Below are 25,923 nucleotides of genomic sequence, written 5' to 3' on the forward strand. Positions count from 1 at the left end.
GTAGTTTGTTTATTGTGCTCATATGTTCTTCTCATCTTTCCCTCCTCCAGTAAAGCTCCATGTAATAAAGGACGCTTCCTGGTTTGATAGGATCCAATTTTCTTTGATGTCCAAATGCTGACAACGAGGCAAATGGGATTCTTACTGCCTCCCACACTGTCAACCAGGATTGTAATCTGGGATTCATCTGAAATTAAGGGTCCTGGGTTGTGGAGGGAAAACAAATCCGTTTGCTGAGGCGTTTGGACTTTATAGCCAGTTGGAGCTTGTCCACTCAAGCTCAACGTGTAGGGGAGGGGAGAGAAAAGCTCTGTTCATGTACAGTGCTCACCAGGGCTTTTTTTCAGCTGGAACGCGGTGGAACGGAGTTCCGGAACCTCTTGAAGATGGTCACATGGGCTGGTGGCCCCACCCCCTGATCTCCAGACAGAGGGGAGTTGAGATTGCCCTCTGCGTGGAGGGCAATCTCAACTCCCCTCTGTCTGGAGATCAGGGGGCAGGGCCACCAGCCATGTGACCATTTTCTCAGAGGGCAACCCACTGAGTTCCACCACCTCTTTTCCCAGAAAAAAAGCCCTGGTGCTCACACAAACCCCTGTTTTAATTAGGATTTGTCATAATATCTGAATGCATACAGGTTCTTTTATTATCTTAGCCTTGTTGTGGTAGAACTTTTTAAAAGTTAGCTCTCCTTCTATAGTTTGCTCAAGTCCGAAACAGAAACGAAGCTGAACTTGGTTCCCAGTTCCTTATTCGCAAATCCAGACCCAAATATTGAGGAAAATGGAAAAGCTCTGTACCCCAAAATAAGGTTTGGAGGAGCACATATTATATGCCTGCATGTATGGGGGACTCTGCCCTCCAAGTGGACCTATGCTGGGTCCTGCTGCAAAGCCCAGTTCTTGTGCTAACTGCTTTAAAGTAGGGTTCCCCCCAGGACAAATGCACATGCGGTAAAGGGGGGCAGTTGTACCCCAAAACAGAATAGGTCTTCTTGTAGGGGACAGTCTCTGGAGGAGTGTGGGGGAAGTGTGATTTGGGGTGATCCAAAGATGGTTTGGGGGTGCAGCTTCCCCCTTCCTGCCTGTGTGTTTCACCTGGGGTGCAGCCCACTTTAGAGCAGATAGCACAAGAACTGGGCTTTGAAGCTGGAAGCAGCATAGGTCCACATTGGGGGGGGGGGCAGAGTCCCTTGACTGTTGAGGTGTATAATATGTGGTGGTCTAAGCCTTATTTTGAGGTGCAGAGGGCATGTAGCTGTTCTAGTTCCTTATTTACATCTCTTCCCAATACAAGCTTCTGGGAGGCAGCCCAAATTTTGCTCCAGAACCAGTCTTTGGATTGGCACCACCACATGTCTTCTTGTAGGGGACAATCTCTGCACTGTGGGGCTGTGTGATTTGGGGTGATCCAAAGATGGTTTGAGAAGGCAGCTCCCCCACCCACCCCGCTGCCTTTTCATTTCTTTTGGGAGTAGCTCACTGGAGCAGATAGCATAAGAATTGGACTTTGGAGCTGGAAGGAACATACGTCCAATTGGAGAGGAGCATCCCCAGAGAATGGAAATGTATAATATATGCTCCTTAGTATTTTTTTATTTTTATACATTTGGGGTTATATGCCTTTTTAAAAATTCCTGTTTGAGATATTTAATGTTCTAATGCTTTCCATGATTCATTAACATTGGAGAAAGTAAGGGTCTAGGATTACCGATATTTGTATAAAATAAAACTATGTTTTAAAATGAGTACAAACCAGCAACAGCAATTTTAAAGAGTTCTCCCAAAATACACTTTCTTTCTCCACATAAATTATAACAAAAATTAGCCTGGTAACTATTTTAGAACTATTTTTAACTGAATGTTTTACTTATTACCATCAAGCTTCTAAAGCCATCAGTTGTTATTTATACATTTTTCCAACAAGGAGGATACTGTTACTGAAATATTTGTCAGTCACTCCCCCTGTTCCTTTCACATCCTGGCCCTTTATCTAAAAAGTCATTGGGCTGGATTCAGCCAGCTTTTTCATTCAATCTTATCTAATTCCCCTCCTTACCACAACCCTTATTCCATATTACTTGTCTATGCAGAACCCATAAACTCTTTTTGGGAGGTCAAAGGGCACCTTTTGCTTCTTTTTCATCAACCAAAGAGACCAAATTCAGACATACTTGAGTTTGGTTTTATATAAATAAAGTTAACATTAATTCCACTTGTTTCGCTCGTTCTTGCTCGGCTCATTATTGCTATCATGATGTGTATTTCTTTCCGTATAAAAATGGATAATAAGTTCCCATAAACTCTGATATTGCATGCATGTTTTTATGTCAGCATCCTTTTGGAGTATCTATACCATCATTTCTTTCTGTATCACTGCACTGGACTACAACTCATATTTTACTTTATTAAGTAAAATGTACCACCACCACCACCACCACCCACACACTTTTTGTATCTTGTGGGCAGCTGGGCCAGTACCAGAGTTATTGGTGTTTTGGGCTCGTCCCCTTTCTTCTGCAGCTCGTGCTCAGGATGGAGTCAGAGTAGCACCCAGCCTGCTTAGAATGCCTTGCAGAGAGATGGAGAATTGCATTTTGAAAGAAAGGCAGAGAGAATTCTCTCATATCCAGGGGTTAAATAACTACCCCTTTGCCCACCGCTTTCAGATCATCATATCTTCCTGTCCCCAAAGGGAAGATCTACTCTGCCTCTTTTGATCTTGCAGCTTTGTAGCTTGGGTGTGACTCTAACCTAGATTAGATTCTGGCTGTCTTTGTTCTTTCTACATATCTATAGCAAAGATATGGGAAGTGACCTGTGGGTTTCTTTTATGTGCATGTTAGCTTGCAGGAAAGCTCTTTATAACCTCTGAGCCAGTATAGAGGGCAGGCACAATTACTCAATGGCACAGCCATGGGCACCCTCATGCCTCCACAATATGCCGACATTTTAATGGCTGACTTGGAGCAGTGCTACCTCAGCTTCGAACTGCTAACATTCCTCTTGTACTTGAGAGTCATTGATGACATTTTTATCATCTGGACACATGGAAAAGAAGCATTGGCGAATTTCACCAGGCCTTCAGCAGCTTCCACTCTACCATCAACCTGACTACAAATCAATCCACACAGGATGTACATTTTGTAAACAGCACCGTACAAATACATGATGGAAACATAAGAACCACTTTATACTGAAAACCAGCTGATCGCCAAACATAACTACATGATTCGTCTGAAGCACACCAAACTATCCATTGTCTACAGACAGCTGTACGCTACAACTGCATCTGCTCCAGGCCCCTTGACAGAGATTCTCGCCTGCGCGATCTACAACAAAGATTTCTGGAATTACAAAACCCACTGGATGTAGTAAGAAAACATCAACAATGCCAGAATGATACCAAGGGACGATCTGCTACAAACGGAACAACAGAAAACCACCAGTAGTCACATGTAGCTCCCAGCTTAAACCAGTTCAACGCATCATTAATGACCTGCAGCCTGTGCTGGACAATTATACTGCCTTTCACAGGAATTGGGAGGCAAACCTTTTCTTACCCACAGATAGCCCCCCCAATCTTAAACAACTGCTCACTCACAACAATACACTTCCTAACATGGACAAGTACTCTGGGACCAGGGCCTGCAGTAAACCAAGGTGCCAACTCTGCCCCCATTTTCACTCCCAACAACACAATCACTGTGCTTAACAGCACCATCTCAGCCTTCACTTGTTCATCTTCCAATGTTATATATGCCATCAAGTGTCAGCAATGCCCTTCAACTCTCTATATTGGACAAACGGGTCAGTCCCTTTGCAAAAGAATGAATGGACATAAATCTAGTATCAAAAATCACAACATCCAGAAACCAGTGGGAGAACATGTCATTCTGCCAGGACATTTTATTGCTGACCTGAAGAGTAGCAGTTCTCAACCAGAGAATCTTCAAAGGAAAATTACAATACAAGATTGCTAAAATTGAGTTTATTCACAAATTTAGAACAATGGACCCCCCAGGGTTGAACTGAGACAGGATTTTTTTTTCATATTATAGATGCTGATTTTCTGCATTTCACACCCAGGCTCTATCAAGGTAACTGGAAATCTAGTTGGTCTTTAAGGTGCTACTGGACATCTGAACGTAACTAACTTTCCCTGGATCTGAGTTAGCCTATATTTTCATTCACAGGAATGAGCAGACATGGCTACCTTCAAGTAATCAAGAGTTTCTAAAGCAAGTAATATTTATTTGCTTTCCTTCTTTATGAAGCACTGAAATGCTCCCTGCCATATGAACAGAAAATAATCTATCATTTCTTTGCAGGAAACATTGATAAGCAGTGCAGTAAAAACATCTAAATCCTTGCGGGATTAAAAAGTTAAAATAGGAGAGTACTACGGTAAGTGAACCAAAATGCAAAAAACAATCGTTGCCATGATTATACTTACTATAAAGAATAATAAAGAATGGCTGCTGATGGTGTTGGAACATATTGAGAAATTTTTTTAAGCTCTTGATTATCTTTGTACTTGATTATTACTACATTAATAACTGCCAGGATGAAGATTTGACACGGGTGAATTTGCTGACTTCCCGTCGCAGTTATTACTCTTTACATAGAATTTTACTTGTTGGATCATCCTATGAAGAATTTTGATATATATTGCACCATTCAGGAAGATAGTATTTGAATTATAAAATTGGTTACTTGTTTAGACATTAATTTGTCATCTATAGGCAAAAGCACTTTATATTTATATAAGAATTTTTTTATATAAGTAAATTATTATATACTTAGCACTTTAGGAGTTAGCCGTGTTAGTCTGTAGTAGCAAACTCAAAAAGAGTCCAGTTGCACCTTTAAGACTAACCAATTTTATTGTAGCATAAGCTTTCGAGAATCAAGTTCTCTTCGTCAGTACTATGCAATTGACGAAGAGAACTTGATTCTCGAAAGCTTATGCTACAATAAAATTGGTTAGTCTTAAAGGTGCTACTGGACTCTTTTTGATTTTGATACTTAGCACTTGGCACTTTGTTTGCCTATTGCAAAAGTGTTTTTTATGTGTTGCCTTTCACACATGTAACCATAACGGGATATATGCTTTTAAATATTACATATAAAGAGACTTTTTATAAATTGTATAAAATTACTTTTATTGTGGCATAAAATATTCTTTATAGTAAGTATATCACGGCAACGGTTGTTTTTTGCATTTTGGATTAAAAAGTTAAACAAGACGTCCCTCTGAAATGGTGGTGGTAGAGAGTACCATCAAGTCATAGCTGACTGATGACATTGGCAAGCCCTGCTGGGGTTTTCAGGGCAAGAGACTAACAAGTGGTTTGCCATTGCCTGTTTCTGAATGGCAATTCTGGTCTTCCTTGGAGGTCTCCCATCCAGTTACTAACCAAGGCCAACCCTGCTTAGCTTCCAAGATCTGACGAGATCAGGACTGCCTATTCAGGTTAATAACCCAGTATAGACATTCCAAGTCTGCATAACCATGGTTTGGATATCAGAAGTGTACCGCAAGGTCAAGAGTTCTTCCTCTCCTCTGCAGGTTCCTTCCTCCACTCATATATTCTCTGTTGTGAGGTCTTATGCATAAATTCCATAGTTCGCTTTAACCAAGGTTGAGCATTACATTTACATGAACTCTAATTGTGCTGTAATTAGGAATGCCTTGAGATAAATCTCAATCCTGAAACGTTTAGGTCGTCCTGATTAGCTTTAACCGTAGTTAATGCCAATGTGAACATGACATTGTCGTTAAAGTAAGCATGGTTGAGATGTGAGGATTAGTAGAAGAGGTGGAGTGCATGGATCCGGATATGTTCCTGGTCTCCAAATCATGTTTTAAATATTGGTAGATCTGTATCAAGCCTGTATCTGAGATTATAAAGTGCAAAGTCAGATATGTGATGTGGTTTCTTGTCACTGAATTTTTTAAAAAATTGCTTTTAGAAGAATACTTTTTGCTACATTTCTTGCATGATTTTGAGCACTGTCTTTTCTTGCTCTCCCAAGTGACCTCTGAAATCACTTCCAACAGCTGTATGTGTTTCAGGACTAGTTCCAGATACCTCTGCATTGTATGTTTCCTGGCTCCACGGGAAAATAGGATGGCCATGTTTTTAGGCTTATTTTACACAACTCTCTTATAATCTACAACATGTGTGCATGTTCCTGAGATTGCTGTTTCCAGTTGGCCAAAACAAGGGACGTTTGGCACTGTAGTAGCCAAATGCAGAGGTACCTTCTACAGATTGTGGATGTTATATTCTTTGGAACTCTGATGTTTTGAAAGGAGATCTCATAAAACAAAAGAGATCTGGTAACCATCTGTGCTACATACATTAAAATGTCACTGTGAAACTTAAGCAGTTTGGCTTCCATTAGCTTGTTAGTAGGATTGTCTACTCCAGGGACAGATGTTCTAGCCAGGGATTTGTACTGAGGACATTTTCTGCATTCTTGGATTCCATACATGTGCTTATCTACTATGGAATGATCCCACACCAGTTAGTGTTCCTCAGTGTTCCTCAATGCTTAATTAGTCAGCATGGATGTTCTCCAACTATGCGCTGTTCTAGTTCAGCTGTCTACGAGGACATGGCCCACAAATGAATAAATATTGATTCTGATGGAGTAGACAGAGATAAAAGCAGATTTTATTTATTTACTTTGTTTATACTCTGCCTTTCTCCCCAATGGGGACGCAGAGCAGCTCACAACACTCTTTTTTCCTCCATTTTATCCTCACAACAACCCTGTGAAGTAGGTTAGGTGGAGAGTGGGTGACTGGCCCACAGTCACCCAGCCAGTTTGCATGGAGGAGTGGGGATTTGAACCCGGGTCTTCCAGATGCTAGTCTGACGCTAGCTATGATGGCTCTATCATAGCTAGTGAAACAGACAAGCAGTAGGATTGCCTTTGATTCTGCACCAGTTATATATAATGTTTCTTTGACACATTTTTACAGGGAAATGTCAGCATCAGGCTTCATATGGGCAATGCAGCAGACAATATTTATTTATTTTATTTATAGTCCACTTTTCTCACTGAGACTGAAGGTGGATGACAAAGTGTAAGTCAGTGCAGTCAACAGGATGAGACATCTAATAAGCAATGTGATAGGACTAGGATTATAGAAATCTAGAAAATGGTATTATGGTAAGTATAAAACAATGCAGTGGGAGTAAAGTAATGCATATAGCAAGTAGATAACATATGCTAAACATAGCAGTATACCGTATTTACTTGACATGAAGATGAACCTGAATGTTAAATAACCCCTCACTAAAAATAGTATACAAAAAAAGTTTTTATTATTGGACTTAGTTGTAGCTTGTATGCAAATATAAGATGACCTCCTTTCCTTTTGATGCCCTGACCTGGATAGCCCAGGTGAGCCTGATCTTGTCAGATCTTAGGAGCTAAGCAGCATTGGCCTTGGTTATTTAATTGGATGGGAGAAAGAAGTTCTGGGCTGCAGAGGCAGGCAATGGCAAACCACCTCTGTTAGTCTCTTGCCATGAAATCCATGTCAGGGGTTTCCATAAGTCAACTATGACTTTCGAGCACTCTTGACCACTCTCCTTTTGATAGCATACCTGGGCGGGGGGGGGGGGGGGGACCCTAGTTTTGCATTTCAGTAAAAACGGTAATTCACAGTCTCATTCCTTTTATAAAAAGCACCTGCCTGAGCCATGCTGTTATAATAAAGTTCTACTACCTTTATACCCCACTTTTCTCCTCCATGGGCACACAGCATTGTTCTCCTCTCCTCAATTTTATCCTTACAGCCAGGGCTTTTTTTCAGCTGGAACGCGGTGGAACGGAGTTCCGGCACCTCTTGAAAATGGTCACATGGCTGGTGGCGCCGCCCTCTGATCTCCAGACAGAGGGGAGTTTTGATTGGCCTCCGCGCCTGAGCTGCAGGGAGGGCAATCTAAACTCCCCTCTGTCTGGAGATCAGGGGGCGGGGCAACTGGCCACGTGACCATTTTCTCCGAGGGTGATTTAAACTTTAAAAAACTCCCCCCTTGTTCTACCTGAACCAAAGTGACGTCATTGTGCGGTCCCGAGTTCCACCACTGAGTTCCACCACCTCTTTTCCCAGAAAAAAAGCCCTGCTTACAGCAACATCATGAAGTTAGGCTGTGAAAGAACGACTGGTCCAGGATTAACAAGCTTGCATAGCAGAGCAGGGATTTGAAACGTGGCCTCCCAGATCCCAGCCCAGTGCTGTAACCACTACACCCCTCTAGCTACAAAGAGGTCTGCTGCTTTAACCCAGCAGTCCTCCTGACCTCTGTATTTTGATATGCAAGTAGAAGAGTCAAGAATGAGTTTATAGATCAATTTTGGCAGGATTTTACTTCTTCTGGAGTTCATTGCTTACTCCATATGGTACATTTGATACACAGTAGGATCTATATATTTGTTTAGGCTATTTCTGTGTCGCCTCTTCAGATTTCTGCTCGAGTGGCTTACAATTAAAATAATTGTTGATGGGCTTAATCAGGAGCCCTTCAATGTAGTAATAATCCCTGGCCAATTCTCCTAGGCTTTGCTTGCAAAGCTGTTGCTGCTGGGAAGAGATGGCTGGGGGATCCTATGATGGGGTCAGGTCATTCCGTGGCTGACTGGAATCCAACAGTTGGGGTCGAGGCTTAATTGCAAAAGCCGCTCTAATTATTATTAGGAAACGTTGGCAGTAAAGCAAGAGCAGAAATGTATACCGCTGTAATGAATACTTTTCAGTACTGTGTTTTCCTTTCTACTGCCTCGGTCGGCACACACGGTAAATAAATGATAATACAGTGAGGGGGTTTGCTCACTGCAGTCTTTCTGGATGTGCCTCAGAGTTAGAATTATTAAGGGGAAATCCTGATGCCTTTTCTTTAAAGCGAAAGAGAGGAGCACCAATAAATTTCACTTGAGTTGAGGGTTCTGTGTTTATTCGAGAAGCAAGTCATTTGATATTCTGAAATGGGTTGAATGTGTAATTCGATATCAGGGTCTTCAAGGGAGGGAAGTCACATGTTGCTGGCGTCTGTTTTTGTTACACCCCTGTGAGGAATTTAATAATTAGCCATTATCTTGAGAGAGTGCCATTCCCAGAGGTAATTGTTACTGGCCAAAAGGGTTAAGTGACTCCTTCCCCCCTCAACCTTCAAAGAGGAATGACTTGCCCGAGGGGGTTTGCATTCCATTGCAATTCTCTGTGGGAATACTGAGGTTGCTTTGATGGAAATAAAATCCCCTTGTCTTGGAGTGTAATTCGGAGAACAAAAAAGCCATTTTGTTAAATGGTGCCAACAGCAGTACAACACATTTGTGTGTGCGTATTCGTCTAGGCATTGAACTGCTCTACAAGAGAGCCCGTTTTGTTTACAGCAAATTGTTCCTTTAAATGGCCAATAAGAAATGTGAAGACATTTTAGTGGCTGCAATTCCAAAAGAATTTCACTCCTCAAGTATCCCCCACCAGCGAAGTCATATTTTTATAAGAAGCTGACAGAGTCTGAACAACAGGCTAATTGTAAACGGGGTGGTGTGATAATGGCTTACAGGTCTCCCGATGGATTTACATGTCATTTCTGTGTGTTGCGTTTATGAGGCCTTCTTGAAAGATTTAATATCCACACACAGGCTTTAATCTGCTGGGTGTGGAAATCGTGCCATTTTGAATGCCAGCAGTCTGTGAGCTGATCTCTTTTGGATTCACTGTGATGGTACTTCCAGCTGTGACAGAAAGATGCTCCCATTTTTGTTAATTTGCCTCTCTGCTTCCTAAAATAAAGATTTTTAAGTCCTGGCATTGTCCACGTTTTCTTATTTTACTTGCCTGTTTGGGGGTAGAGTAGTGGGACATGCCAACTTCTGTTGACTGTAATTCTGAGGCTCTTTTGAGAGAAGCCGTATTATCTTCCCAGAGGATGATGTCCAGGAGATTCTATGGCACATACTGAAGACAAGCCAGAAATACTCATTTTAATAGGGTATCTTTGCCATTGAACGGAATGGGATATGACTCACAGTCATAACTATAGTTTAAATGTATTTATTTATTAAAATAAATCCTGCCGTCAGCAAACAGCTTACAAAACCTGTATACGCCACACAGTAACAGTTAAAACAGTAAAACTCTTTACCACTCAGGAGAACATCCAAGATTGCCCATTCTCAAAAGGCCCTTTTAAATAGGCAGCCTGGCATCATCTCCAGAAATGGGCCAAGCAGGTGCCCTCCTGACCTCCGGCAAGACCATTCCAGAGATCTGGAGCCACAGCCCAAAATGGCCGTGATCAAGCAGTGACAGAAGTCATAGGCCTGAGGGAAAAAATGAATCCTTTAATCAATGCCTGTCTAATTTGGCCGAGAGCAGAGAAGCCGTAGAAAAGAGAGGGAGGATATCATAAGACGGAGGAAATTTTATTTATTTATGTCATTTATACTCCGCCTTTCTCACTGAGACTCAATTACATAGTGTGAGATTAGTCCAGTCGGTAGCAAGGACTTTTCCATATAGTGTCAAGAATGTTTCCATAAACAATGTCATAGGATAAATAGATACAAGTTTACAAAGACAGCATTAGCTGCAGGAACTCATTAGCATAACTCATTAGCATATGCCACACCCTTTGACATCACCGAAAGTGTGTCATTGGCATAACTGATTTGCATATTCCACACCCCCTGACCTCACCTATCCTGGCTGTTTTGGACCCAATCCTGGCCATTCAGAGCCGAAATTGGGTCCAAAATGGCAAAAGGGGCTGAAAATGGCTGAAAAGGGGCCCAAAATGGTCAGAATTGGGCCGTTGCTGAGAGGGAGAGTGATCCACCACCCATCAGAGGCCTGATCTGGCCATTTTGGGACCAATCCTGGCTGTTTTAGGCCTGATCCTGGACATTTTGGGCCCAATCCAGGCCAATACGGGCCCCAAATGACCAAAACATAGGTGGGCGGGGCCACCTGACATGTGACCTCTTTAGAGAACTACCGGAACTGCGTTCCTGCGTGTTCCCCCTCAAAATGAGCCCTGCTCATAACTCTTCTTGGGCTAGAAGCAGATTGTAAAAATCAACTAAAAAGATGTCGGCCTTTTCCAGTCCAAGTTTGTATGTTGATCCGACACTGTATCGTACTGCAGTGTGTTGGAACTCGCTCTGCACCAGTCCTTTACCAAACAGACATTTCACGCTGTGCTGAAGCTGATGGAAAGTAATTTATAACTTTTTACTTCTAAATTTTTAACAATAATAAAACAGTGGTAATAGAACAGTACAAGATTCCAAATGATTGAGGACGGGTGTGTGTGTAATATATATATATATATATATATATATATATATATATATATATATATATATATATATATATATATATATATATATATAAAATGGTGTATATAGATTATGTATTATATATAGATTAGATAATAGACATATTTATAGGTCATTAATGTTTAGTAAAGACGTATGTCAACATATTTCTTAGGTACACTATAATCCTTAATAGGGTGTTCAGGGATATAGTTTAGAAAAGGAAGCCACCTCGCCATAAAAAACTATTGGTAAAGGGGATTCTCTGATGAGGCTGTTTGGTCTGTTATTTTGTCAGAAATTAAAAGATCCCAGACCTTAGACATCCATAATCTAATGGTAGATAAACTATTGCTTTTCCATTTTGGGGCTATGATTATCTTAGCAGCTGTTACAATTAATAAGACAAGATCTGTAAGTGGGTACTTTAGTTCCGTACCATAAATTCAACAGTATTGTTTCTGGTTTGTGTTGTATTGTGTGGCCTATTATTTTTTCTATAATGGTAATAACCTTTTCCAAATACGTTTAAATCTTAGAGCACATCCACCAACAATGTAAAAATGTGCCTGTTTTTCCACAGAGCTTCCAGCATGTAGAATCTTTGCTTCCTTTACAATAAAAAAGCTTTAATGGAGTTAGATACCGTCTTGAATAGGCTTTATAGGTTTGAAGTTTGATGTTTACAGGCTTAGAAGTAAATAATTTAGATGAGCAAATTTGTTTCCAATGTCTATTCATTATATTACTATGGAAAGTAATTTAAACTTAGGAAGGAGATCCAAGTTTATGTCTGAAGAAACAGTAAAGTTGCCGTTAGGAGAGCTATCTAGTTATTTTCAATGTAATCCATTTCTCTGTTTGTTAGCATTTCCCCCCGATCTCTTTCAGCTTGTGATTGTGATGCTCGCGGAGTCCAGACCCCACAATGCAACCGCACTACTGGGCAATGTATTTGTAATGATGGAGTTGAGGGGCTCCGTTGTGATAAGTGCACCCGAGGCTATTCCGGCACCTTCCCCGACTGTGCGCCGTGTCACCAGTGTTTTGCTCTCTGGGATGTCATCATTAACGAGCTGAGGAATAGGACCCAGAGATTCCTGGAGAGAGCAAAGGCCTTGAAAATCACAGGGGTCAGTGGACCTTACCAGCAGACCCTCAACTCTGTTGAAGAAAAACTGAATGAGATTAAAAGTATCATTGCTCAAAATCCAGCTGCTCAGCCTCTTAAGAATATTGGGAATCTCTTTGAGGAAGCAAAGTAAGTATGGCATAAAATTTTGTAAATATGCCCCCATTTGCTCAATGAACAGAAACATATAAACGTAAGAGTTGGAAGGGACCCCAAGAGTTTCTAGTCCAACCTCCTGCACAGTGCGGGAAATTCACAGCCACCTCCCCTGCTCACCTTCTCCAGGGACTCCTGCTCTGTGCCTAGAGGTAGGCAAAAAACCTTGAGGATCCCCAGCCAGTCTGGCCTGGAGGGATATTCCTTCCTGACTGCAATGTGGTGGTTAGCATTTCCCTGGGCATATAAGAAAGAGCCACAAGAGCCTACCACCGGCAGTAATTTTAATGAGAATTGCACTGAAAGTAAATGAGGGGGACAAGTTAGAATGTTATCCTGAAGTGATCATGGAAAAATCTGAAAGGAAACTGTGAACTTGTATAGCAATTAACACAGAGACTGTCTTGCTGATTCTGACATTTCTCCAGGGCACAGGACAGAGATTTCTGTTTGTATCAGGCAAGAGAACCTGGGAGATGACAACTCTGACATTTTTAGATCCTAGGTAGTAGTAGCAGATTGGACCTCCTTATTCTTTCCCCCATTCCCAGACTTTCAGTCAAACAAAGGTAAAAGGCAGGCTGTTGTTGTCTTTTGATATAACCAGTAGCTTCTGTATCTCTAATTGCTTTGCAACTGTCACATGAGAGACTAGTTAGGTAATCTACAGTGCAGTCCTGAGGCCCACCAGGTCCCACTTGACAGCGTACCTGTGGCACTGCTTGTCCGCTCCCGAAGGAACTTCACAGGAGAGCTGTGCCAGTGGCTGAGCCCAGCAAGGTGTGTCGAGGCCACAGGAGGAAGCGCACGCCACACCACTCCCCTGACAGCCCCGACAGCATCCTCCAATGGCTGCACTGCCCCCATACAAGTGGCAAGCAGAGGTGCAGCCAGTGTGCAGGTCATGATCCCTGCTGCCCATTGAAACATCCACCTCCCCCGCCCCTGCCAGAGAGCAGGCAGCATGGTGCCCACATTGAGGTACCCAGCCAGGAGAAAGCTATCCATGGGTTACCTGAAATGGAACTTGTTTGGTGTTTGTTAGCTTGCTAAGTGGGACTCAGTTGTCTTCCCTTGTTTACGTGCAAAGGACACCCTGCATTTCACCATGCCCTCTTGCCCCGCCACCGTGAGCACTCCTCTTCCTCCTCGCGCTCTTAAGTCCCCATGGCAGTCTCCAGCCACATCCCTACTTACTTGGGGTCATGAGTGATCCAGCCAGAGGTTATGTAGGGTCCCCAGGGGGCTGATTGGGCATGGGGAAGGGGGCTTGGCTGCTGTAAGGGCGTGATACAATTGGTTCCCGCAGTAGTCGGCATCCTGTGCTCCACTGGGTCTCTTGGGTGAGGCCAGGTGGGGGAGAGTAGACTTTCTGTACACCATGAGAACCTAAGGGCTATGCCACTTTTTTCGAGGTGTAAATTTGGGGGCGTTCCCATGCTGAAAACAGCTTAGGGAGCAGATTAAGTTGCTCCCTGCCTCCCGGCCCACCCCTGGCCTGCCAGCATAGGAACTTACTCTCCGATCACACCCGTTCTCAGTCGCTGTGGCTGGGCGCCGGTTCAGCATCAGCCATTTTCTGGGCATTAGTATTTTTCTGTCTGTCATTTTAATGTCTTGCTCATAAGCTTGGCAGTCTCCAGAAAATCGCCTGTGGGATCCCTCTGGCTTGCTGGTGAGTTCACATGGAGGAGGTATCAGTGTATGTGAGGTGGGGACACTGGTGTTGAAAATTATATATAACCAGGGCTTTTTTTCTGGGAAAAGAGGTGGTGGAACTCAGTGGGTTGTCCTCGGAGAAAATAGTCACATGGCTGGTGGCCCTACCCCCTGATCTCCAGACAGAGAGGAGTTTAGATTGCCCTCTGCGCCGCCGAGCGGGGCCACCGGCCATGTGACCATTTTCAAGAGGTTCTGGAACTCCGTTCCACTGCGTTCCTGCTGAAAAAAAGCCCTGTATATAATAAGCTGGAGACCTGCAAGGACGTTCAGGGGCCATTTCGTTCTCCCTGCCCCACGAATTCCTCTTTCCCGTCCCTGAAAGCTCCCACAGCCTCTCTCCTTTCCTTGCTTCCTTGTTTCCTTCCCATTCTTCCATTAAGATTTTTTTCTTTTATAAACTTCTATTAAAATTTCCAACACATTTATAAAACATACAATAAAGAAAAGAAAAAAGAAACAAGAAAAAACAGAATGAAAGATAGGAGAAAAGGAAAAAAGTTAAGAAAAACAGAGCAGATAAAAACTAAAAAAGGGGAAGAAAAAAACCAGCATCTATATAGAATGCTATAGTATGTACCAGTTTTCTATTTGAAGCAATCAAAAGATGATACCTGTTCTACACGAACTTTAACATTTAACAGTCCCTTCCTTCTTCCTAATCTTCAAAAGCACATGTCATTAATTCTTCTTCTGTTTTGGGGTAAAAAGTCAATAACAGGTTTCCACGTGATTAAATATTTATCCAAAGTCTTTTCTCTAATCAAAGAGGTTCATTTAGCCAGCACAGCATAGTCCATCATTTCCTCTAGCCATTCTTCTACCGTGGGTAACATTGAAGTTTTCCAAAATGGAAAATTCCCATTAAGATTTTTATTGCTTTTCTAGTGCTGCAAGATAATTTGCTTAGCTGCCACGGCTGTCCTTTGAATCCCTAGCAGAGAGTGTTTGCAGAGTGTTCATAGAGATGGTATATAGCCTAGAATTAGATGATTAGTTGCAAGGCCTAATTTGGTGGATAATAGATGATTCAACTTCGGTATCTTGCCAGAAATGTGCAATTTTGGGTCACCCCCAGAGCATGTGGGCCAGATTAACTCTAGGAGTTCGGCATCACCACTCTCATAAGACCCAGGTGGCTAAATCTCACAGGATACCAATATACACATAAAAGAGTTTTTGACGAATAAGCCTTAGATGCAAGTACAGGGTAGTAGTATATTTAACGGATTTAAGTGCCATTTGCCGTTCTGCATTCATTGCTTTATTGCAAATGCAGAAGCATTGGCATTGGAGCAGTCACAGGGGAGTTTTCTGTGCAGTTCCCTCCGTCAGCCATTTCCCTTGCTTTTTTCCTACGCTTTCTTTAAAAATCAGTAGTTGCTGTCCTGTTATAGTGCTATAGCAATTCATTGGGTTTTTTTTAAGTCTTCAGAACCCCCTCTGGTGGTGTAACTGGGGAAATGCTGTTGTCCTCAAGGGGCTGACAGAAGGAAAATGGGGCTGTTGTGGACAGGACACTTTATTATTTTATTATTAAAATAATTTATTTATTATTATCTTTATTATTAAAACAAGAAATTGTACAATGACAGCTTAAAAACAACATATATCAGAAGTTAGAAGTCAAAACATTGAAAGACACTAAATATTAAAGTATACACAAGAATTACTAAGTAATTAAAGAACAATGGGTCAACTAAATTTACAATCATGGCTAAAACTACAGCTAACGCTGTATCTACATCATAAAAGTAGGAACTGTTTGGGGTGGCTGAAGTGGAATGTTGCCTCATTCCTTGCTATTAAGTCAATTATAGGTTGCCAGGTTTCAGCAAAATCAGAGAGATATTGGTCTCACTCGAACTACTTTTGTTGATCTAGAATTTTCTCCCTTACAAATATGTCCCCTATCTTCGTGTACCAGTCAGATAACAAAGGGAGTTTACTGCTCTTCGAAGCTGCCACAATGACTAAGCAGGCTGCGGCACATAAAAATGCTATTCGGTTAAGTCTTAACTGGGGTATGCCTGTATTTTGAAAGAAATTCAGCAACATTACTTCTGGCTTCAAAGGAATTAGACATGTTAGTAAATATTTGAGTTCAAATTAGACACCAGAATGATTGGACATGTTCACAAGACCACCAAGTATGAAAATAGGAACCTCTGTCTCTACATTTTTTCCAGCAGGTTGATGGCTGGTTGCAGTTCATATGATGAATTTTAGCTGGCATAAGAGACCATCTCATTAATAATTTAAACATCTGGGCTTTAATATGGATTGATCTGGAAGTAGCCCATTTAGATTGCCAGATCTGTTGCCATTGAACTTTAAGAGAGTATACAGCCAAGGTCTCTGTGCCAAATAGGGCTTTTTTTCTGGGAAAAGAGGTGGTGGAACTCAGTGGGTTGCCCTCGGAGAAAATGGTCACATGGCTGGTGGCCCCGCCCCCTGATCTCCAGACAGAGGGGAGTTGAGATTGCCCTCTGCGAGGGCAATCTCAACTCCCCTCTGTCTGGAGATCAGGGGGCGGGGCCACCAGCCATGTGACCATTTTCAAGAGGTTCCGGAACTCCGTTCCCCCACGTTCCTGCTGAAAAAAAGCCCTGGTGCCAAACCTGCTCATATGATAGTGGTTTATTATTGGAGGTCGTTGTGGGCAGGACGCTTGAAAAGACATGCCTTCTCATCCAGACAGTGTGTTAACACGCTTGGATTGCATTTTTGCAGAAAAGGTTGTAGCAAAGCAAGTTTGAGAGAGAATGTACTGATGACGGGAAAATCTGAAAAGTGAACCATTCGAGAGCGCTGCTGTGCGTGTGCTACCCAAAACAGCATCCATTTTGGAAGCAAAGGCAGAGCATCTTCCAGGGAAACTTCACCCATTACTGATATTTTCACCAAAGAACCCGTGATCAGCTTCTGAAGAATGCCAGAATGAAATACTGCTGGAGGTGTCTAGGCAGAAGTTGCCCCCACCCCGATTTGTACCTTGTTGCCTGTGAAGTAATATTGCATTTTGTATGGATTTTAAGAGAGAAGAATCACTGTTTTAAAAAGATTTCAAAGTCTGGGGCTTGGCAGTCAAGCATAGCCCAGTCTTGCCCAAGGGGTGTTTCGCAAGACTTGCAGCGCTTTTGCATCTGAGAAGTTTATTGTTCTCAAAGTGCTACCCAAATTATAAGCAAATCCTATCTGGATTAGCCTGTGTGCGGGAAGGCAGTTCTTTTCAGGCGTTACCAGCATAGGTTTCTTCTCCCACCCTATTTTGGGGGTTGGTTTGGGGTTTTTTTTGCCTCTCTGGCTTCATCTGGGATCATAATAGTAATCTCTCTAAAATTTCAGAAGAACTGCATGCACATACATGACACTCATAGAGAATTTCAAAGAAAAATGCATGCGTATCTGTTCTTTATAAAAGCAAAAGCAAGACTACAATTTGGAAAAAACGTCATGCTCAGAGTCTCTACACGAGACATCTGACATGTGAAGAACTTGTGTCAGGAGATGCAGTGTTTGCTGGGAAGGGTAGTTTAAAAAGACAGAGCTGGCAGCAGGGCAAAGGCTTTGCTATACCCTGGAACTGCGTAAAGGGGCTGTGAAATGCCAGAGGGGAAACTTCAGCCCATGATAACCTCTCCAGCTCCAAGCTCGGCTCTGGAAGGCAGCTCCAGCCCATTTCCATTCCTCGCTGCCCTCTGGTTGCGATCCCACACAGTTTTAGATGGAGAGGTGAAACTGACAGAGCCTTCAGGGAGGTAAAGATGAAATTATCAAACCCTCTGAGGAGCGATCTCCACAGGCTCAGTCTTTTAAAACTATGCTTCTCAGCTAACATTGCGTCTCCCTACACTTCACGAACACACACCGACGCATCTTGTATAGAGAGAGACTGCTCGGTGAACATCGCTTCCCCACTGAACTGATGTAGAGTTTTTCATGCAGTAGGAGAGAGTCTCTTGATCTTGCAAACAGGTACTTCTGGCCTAAGTCAGATGAAGGAAGGGTCCTCCGGTTTTCCTTTCAGCTGAGGGTCCAGGAACAAGGATCCTGTTCTCACTAACAGAGCAATCCTAAACAAAGTCTGCTGAAATCAGTGGCTTAGGACAGGCGTAACTCAGCTTCCAGTACAGAAATTAATGGCTGATGCTTTGCTGTTATCAGCGATGCAGATTTTACAGAAAAATTGGAATTGCAAATTTTTTCAAATAATATTCTGGATTTGTTTTCCTGGAAACTTTTAAATATTTAAACAATGTTAGCAAAAGAAGGCAAATACACCCTGAACCATGTACAGCCACTCAGGTTTGTCCATGCTTCTTATCCCATATTTAGCCCATCTGATGCAATTTATTTGCAGCACAACAGCCCTGACAACTATAGATAAACCATGTTTACATATGTGGGGTGGGAAATTTTCCCTAGAAAAATACAACATTGGAAAATTCCCTGGAAGCTTTTCAGTTTTGGAAAACTCCATTGGCTGTGGAGGCTATTGTACTTTGGTCACATTATGAGAAGATGAGATTCTCTGGAAGAGTCAATAATGCTAGGGAAAGTGGGAGGCAGTAGGAAAAGAGGAAGACCTAAAACGAGATGGCTGGACTCAATAAGAGAAGACACGTCCTCCAGTTTGCAGGATCTGAGCAAGTCTGCTAATGATAGGATGTTTTGGAGGTCTTTCATTCATAGGGTCGCCATAGGTTGGAGGTGACTTGACATGACAGCATGTAACACACACACACACAGGTGAAATCTGTCTCCAGCCAGTTAAAACTACTACACATCCAGCTCTCACATTTTGGTTTTATTTTGTGTTTTACAGAGTGTTGAAAAGAACCTGTAGAGCAACTTTTCCCCACCCCACTCCCTGAGACTAGCCAGCCCTATAGTCTGTAAAAATAATGGCTTAAAAACCCATTTGGTAACTATGTATGGATTCTAACAGTCAGCACCCTGACCCATGCGGTCAAGGACACACCAGATTTTTTTAAAATCCCCTTTGAGTTACATTTCACAGAGTGCATCTGTTTTCTGAGAACTCTGCTGCCTTGTGTTTTTAAAAGTCATGGTGATAAAAAGTGGCATCTTGTGATAAAGCAGTATTTTAGGTAAGGAAGTTGTAACAAAACAATTGAACACACTGTTAGGGGAGGGAAGGAAGGAATTAACCTATCATTTAGGGTATTTTTAAAAAATCAAGGACGATCTTTTTTGTTCTGTAACAGCAAATGTCTTCGGTTCACAGGAAACTAACAGCAGATGTTACTGAAAAGATAGAAGAAATAGAAGAAAAACTATCCAAGGTGGCGTCGGAAAGCAAAAGTATGGATGATCAATTGAGTGGCCTCGAGTCAGAGGCCAAGAATGTAGACAACGTTGTGAAAACAATTGCAGAACAACTGGAGTTAATGAAAAACTCCGATATTCGTGGTCAGTTTTGTCACGTGTTGTTTTTGTGTGTGTGTGTGTCTTTTTAATGAGGTGAAAGAGATGAGGGGGCGTGAGCTATGTGGAGTAGGAAAATGTTTTGTTCCCATTGATTTCAGTGCAATAGACTGGTTGTATTTAGTTTTCCTAGTTAGATCAATGGGACAACACTAGTTGCGTTTGTGGAGCCCTCTTTTTAAAAGCTGAACTACAATGGTGTGAGTGACCCATCTATTTCTCCTTCTTACTAAACAAATTAGTGTTGCAGCATAGTTTCGCAATTCCCAGTTATCTGCTCCCTGACCTGAATCCTGCCGTTATGTTCAGCAAAGACAGGCCTTCCTCCAGCCTAAAGAAACGTCTCCACTGGTACGGATGCCAAGTGTCTGTCGGCAACGGGCAGTCTCCAGGCAGTTTACCTGCTAGCGACTGGAGGGAGGTTGCCAGCCACTGGCAGGCACCCCAGGGGGACACGTTGCCAGTGCTATGAGATCACTCCTGGAAGTGACGACATTGCCTCAGGAGTGCTCCCGCTCGTTGTTTGGGGCTGATTCTCAAAGAATCATCCTTGCATGGAGTGTGGGAGCACACCCGCAGCCAGCGTGATGATGTCACTTCCAGAAGACTCCTGGGAAGTACCAGATTCCCACCCCCCTACCCCCGCTGGGAGGTTATAGGGACCTGGGAACCCTATCCATTGGGCATTTTCATTGGAGACTTTACTCAGAAGAGTGGTAGGCTACAGACCATTTATGTAATAATGGTCCACAGTATTTGGCGAAAAATATAAACTAGGGCCGCAATCCAGTTGTATGTAGCAGCTGGGTGGGACTGGTTTACAGTGCACATGACAAGACAAAACAGCCCTAATGATTGTCCTATTTGATTTCTGCAGGCGCCTTAGATAGCATCACCAAGTATTTCCAAATGTCTCTGGCTGCAGAGGAGAGAGTGAATGCCTCCACTCTTCTTCCTGGCAGCTTAATAGAGCAGTCGGCCGAACTGCGCCTGGAAGTGGAAAGCTTGATCAATGAAACGGAATTCAGGGCTAAGGAAGAGGAACACTCTCGACTCTTGGATGAACTCGCGGGAAAACTGCAAAGTCTGGATCTGGCAGAAGTGGCTGAAAAGGTAAACAGCTGGGCAGTGGCTGCAGCAAAGGAAGAAGAGGCAGCGACGGATCAGGGGCAGAGAGACGGGAGCGGAACGGGAGATGCTGCCTGCACATGGCATGACTTCAGCTCAGTGGCGCTGGGGGGATGTCAGTGGATTACAGAAACAGAAAGGACACAGTAAAGATGTAACTTGTTTATAGAAAACCCTAATTAGGAATACGGTAGAACCAGTTCAGCAAACAATACCAATGCTAGTGCAGACTTCTGGGTCAGATCCAGTGCAAGCCACCAGGGGGGGAGATGGAGGAGGAGGCCATTTTTGCCCAGTTTCATCCTCACTCCCTGGTACAGTGGGACATTTTGTTCAGGGTGGGAGGTTGTCTAACCCTCGGGGAGATGGCGGGGGGGAAATCTAATCTGCCAATTCTGTCCACCTTTTTTTTTTTTGCTTACCAGATTTAATCCTTGCTGTCTTCATTTCCCATTAAAATCTGCTCACAATGTTTCTTCATTATATAATCAAAATCCTTTTCATCCCAAAAAACGGGCTGATTTCTGTATTCCAAAATTCGTGCCGTTTGAGCTCCCACATTTTTATCCTGCCATTCTTACGAGAAGCTCAGGTGGCTTACAACAGTCTCCCTCCTCCCTTTATCCTCACAACAACCCTGTGAGGTAGGTTAGGCTGAGAATGTGTGACTGGCCCAGGGTAACCCAGCAAGCTTCCGTGGCCATGGGGATTCGAACCTGGGTCTTCTAAGCCCTAATCCAGCACTCTAGCTGCTTCACTTGGAGAGTTAACATCATGCCTGACTGTAGAAAAAATACACCAAAGCCCAAGAAAGAAGAGCTTGAGAAGAATGCTGACATTTAAAACCATGTTCTTTTTCATGTGGGTATCTGAAACATAATATGTGTGCATGTATACGGCTCTTCTAGACAGATTAATGCCTACTCAGAGTGATAAACTGTGTTACTATCTCCACAGTACAGCTGCGGAGCTGGGGCTGAGAGGAATAGCTTACCAGGGCTCATTTTGAGGGGGAACGCACAGGAATGCAGTTCCAGCAGTTCCCCAAAGAGGTCACATGTCAGGTGGCCGCGCCCATCTGACTCTCGGCCATTTGGGGCCCATTTCGGCCTGGATTGGGGCCGAAACGGCCCGGATCAGGCCTCTGATGGGTAGTGGATCAATCTCTTGCTCATCAGTGGCCCAATCCTAATCATTTTGGGCACCTTTTCAGCCATTTTCAGCTTATTTTTGCCATTTGGGGTCCAATTTTGGCCCTGAATGGCCAGGATTGGGTCCAAAACAGCCAGAATAGGTGATGTCAGGGGGTGTGGCATATGCAAATCAGTTACACTAATGACACAGTTTTGGTCATTAGCATATGCTAATGAGGTATGCTAATGAGTTTCTCCAGCTTTTTTTCTACAAAATGACCCCTGCCTAAGACCCCTGCTGAACTTATGGCAGTAGAGGGATTCAAACCAGCAGAGTGTTGGCTTGCAACTCAGCCATTTAACCGCTGCACTACAGCAGTTCAAACAAAGTGTTATGTTCTGTGTTTGAAATTCAGATGCCAAACCGCAACTAAAAGTAACATACGATTTGCCAAGTTTATACATAGTCTCCTCCCTCGGACACATGGTTTCATTTCCAGGAAGCGAGAGGTTAATTCCAGACATGTCTTCCTAAGGCAGTAGCGGTACTTTTTCCCCTACTTTTGAAGCAATTCTCACTCGCACATTATCCAATGCCATCCTAGCATGGGGACACACCAGGGCTTTTTTTCAGCAGGAACGTGGGGGAACGGAGTTCCGGAACCTCTTGAAAATGGTCACATGGCTGGTGGCCCCGCCCCCTGATCTCCAGACAGAGGGGAGTTGAGATTGCCCTCCGCACCGCTGGAGCGGTGCAGAGGTCAATCTAAACTCCCCTCTGTCTGGAGATCAGGGGGCGGGGCCACTGGCCATGTGACCATTTTCTCCGAGGGCAACCCACTGAGTTCCACCACCTCTTTTCTCAGAAAAAAAGCCCTGGGACACCCCAGTAAGGTGCCCCACAATGGTGTCATGTTACTCTATGGGTTCCCCCTGACTAGGAAAATGTAGGTCACGTGTGATCACTGAGGAAAGCTCCATGGTTATCCTCACCCATCCAGCTCTCCTGATGAACGGCAAGCGGATTAGAAAGAGGAGTCGTCATGGTAGTTTATTTCAGCAAAACTAATCAGGGGGTCTTTTGGCACCTTAAAGACACAACAAATTTTTCAGCATAAGTCCAAGGACTTTAGACCATGAAGGCTTATGCTGGAATAAAATGTTTTTAGCCTTCAAGATGCCGCAAGATTCCTGTTTAGTTTTGTTTCAGTAGATGTTGTCCAAAAAGGCACCCTTACAGTATTCTATGGAACAGGGTCCCTTTTCACACTGCTTACCTGCTCCTGGGACGTTGCGAAATACCACGCAAAAAACGCGGAAGATAGTGTCTTCTCGCGAGAGTTTTGCGTAATGTCGCGCAAAATTCTCACAAGAAGATGCTATCTTCCGTGTTTTTTGCACAATGTTTCGCAATGTCCCAGGAGCAAGTAAGCAGTGTGAAAAGGGCCAGGGTAAACAAAACTGTTCCTAAAGCTATGTGCTGCAAAGATTTCTCACTCTCCTCTCCCCAGCTTGTTGTATCCTTGGGAAAGGAATTCCACACTTCCATGGGAATAAATTTTGTTATGAATGGATTAGTTATTACAAAGACCAACTCAGAAATAGATGCAATATTCATAAAAACCTGTTACATAAATTAGGAGTTAAAGTTGAGTATTCACTTCAAGCAGTGCTTGGAGAAAACTGCCGAGTAATTGCAGTTGTATTTCCATTACTGTTTGTGCTGATGGTAAAACTTTTGACCCCATTTCGAAAAGAAGATAACCCCTGACTCGTCCCTCTATCTAATCCTGTCTGTTGCAGACATGCGGAACTCCCCCCGGGGCTTCCTGCGCTGATTCCGAGTGTGGCGGCCTCGGCTGCCGGACTGAGGATGGGAAGAAGAAATGTGGGGGACCTGGCTGTGACGGATTGGTTACCGTGGCGCACAATGCCTGGCAAAAAGCCATGGATTTTGACAGAGATATACTTGTTGCTCTGGAAGACGTTGAACTGCTCTCCATAATGGTAACTTAAAAAAACAGAGGTAGCTCAAATCCTAATGATTAGAACGGAAACAAGTTATATTGAGGCGTTTGTGCAAGTCTAGACAGCAGTGAACAAAACCGTTCATTCCATTTACACCGTGTTCAGCTAAATAGATCTGGATTAAGTGGAGATTCCCCGATCTGTAAACTATTTATAATAGCTTGGGTTGTTCAAGAGGTTGTTGATGTTTTGGATACATTGATCATTTTAAAGTATTTACTGGAGTTTATGAGAACATCATCTACCTCAGAGTTTCAGTATCAACAAATTTCTCAGTATTTCTGTTTGGCAGGGTGCGGGGTGCTGTTAATGAAGTTTTGTTAGAAATTGCAAACAGAGTTCCATTTTACTCCCATCTGCGTAGGTGTCTGAAGCAAAAGCGAGGGCTGATGAAGCAAAACGGAATGCGCAAGAAGTTCTGCTGCAAACCAACGCAACCAAGGAGCAAGTGGACCGAAGCAACCGAGACTTGAGGAACCTTATAAAGCAGATCCGGGAATTTCTGATGAGTAAGGACCATTCTGATAGGGTTGGGCTCCTGATATGGCTGATTCCGCACACGTTGGATAATGCACTTTCAATGCACTTTATCAATCGTTTGAGGTGGATTTTTTGTTCCGCACACAAAAAAATCCGTTCCAAATGATCTATAAAGAGGATTGGAAGTGCATTATCCAACGTGTGCGGAATCACTCATATGTCTGTGTTCCAAATACCCCTTCTGCTCCTCCTTCCTGAGCTATTATTCCAAGGCATCCCGTTTTTCTGTTAGAAGCCTGCCGTCAAGGATTTGACAGGTTATCTCAAATCAGTAGGTGAACTTGGGCTTCCTTGGCCACTATGACTCCTGCCCTGGCCACTGTGCCATCAGTGCCCATGTTCTCTCCCCGACTGCAGGCTCCTCTTCTGGCCTTCTCATCTGGCCTTCATCTGCTGTCCCACTTACATTCCAACCCACCTTTTGTAGCTGCCGGTTGGTCCTTGAGTCCGCTGCTCCTGCCTGCTCTTTTCCTAGATCATTGAAGCCAGCTGGGCGCTCTGGAGCTCTCTCAGTTCCACCCACCTCACAGGGTGATTGTTGTGGGGAAAATAACATACTTTATAAATCGCTCTGAGTGGGTGTTAAGTTGTCCTGAAGGACGGTATAGAAATCAGATGTTGTTATTTGCTTGTATTTATGCATGCCCTGACCTGGATAGGCCAGGTGAGCCTGATCTTGTCAGATCTTAGAAGCTAAGCAGGGTCGGCCTTGGTTAGTCATTGGATGGGAGACCTCCATCAAAGACAAAGGTTGTAGAGGCAGGCAACGGCAAACCACACCTCTGTTAGCCTCTTGCCATGAAAACCCCACCGGGGGTCGCCATAAATCAACTCTGACTTGAGGGTTGGATTTCATTTTCATGCATGTCCCACTTTTCATACAGATGGCTCCTTGAAGCAATATGTGGACATGGGAATGAGTATGTATGGCAGGGAGAACTGAAAACTGAAGTTTGCCGCTCACTGAAAGTCCCGTGGGTTTTTTTATCCTTGCATTTGTAGTCACCATTGACGTAGTCCATTAGGTTAGTTCAGGGGTTCTTAATGTGGTGCCTGTCAGCGTCTTTCTTAGTGCCCCCCAAATGTTTTAATAAAGTGGATGGGGCCAGGTGGAACTCTGGCCCAGCAAAGTTTCTGATTGGTTGTGGCGGTTAAAACCAGATTTTGGCAACATCTGCCACCGAAGTGTTGGTTTTCTTCTCTGTCCGGCACACCAGAGGTGGCAGAGGGCTGTGAGAGAAGCCATCCCCTCCAGAGTGATCTCCGCCAGCTCTGTCTTTCAAAACTACGC

General features: G+C 43.4%; 1 protein-coding gene across 2 annotated transcripts in view; it reads left to right on the top strand.

Annotated features, from left to right (window-relative positions):
• Positions 1-25,923, top strand: part of LAMB1 (laminin subunit beta 1) — a 103,449-nt gene that overhangs the window by 71,657 nt on the left and 5,869 nt on the right. For both annotated transcript variants that reach the window (XM_054988318.1, XM_054988317.1), the window contains 5 exons: positions 12,237-12,606; positions 19,604-19,788; positions 20,681-20,916; positions 23,868-24,071; positions 24,457-24,601. In XM_054988318.1, the coding sequence (XP_054844293.1) occupies positions 12,237-12,606; positions 19,604-19,788; positions 20,681-20,916; positions 23,868-24,071; positions 24,457-24,601 (1,140 nt within the window). The remainder of the gene's footprint in view (positions 1-12,236; positions 12,607-19,603; positions 19,789-20,680; positions 20,917-23,867; positions 24,072-24,456; positions 24,602-25,923) is intronic.

The sequence above is a fragment of the Eublepharis macularius genome, chromosome 9 (genome assembly GCF_028583425.1).
Source record: "Eublepharis macularius isolate TG4126 chromosome 9, MPM_Emac_v1.0, whole genome shotgun sequence".
NCBI classification, from domain to species: Eukaryota; Metazoa; Chordata; class Lepidosauria; order Squamata; family Eublepharidae; genus Eublepharis; species Eublepharis macularius.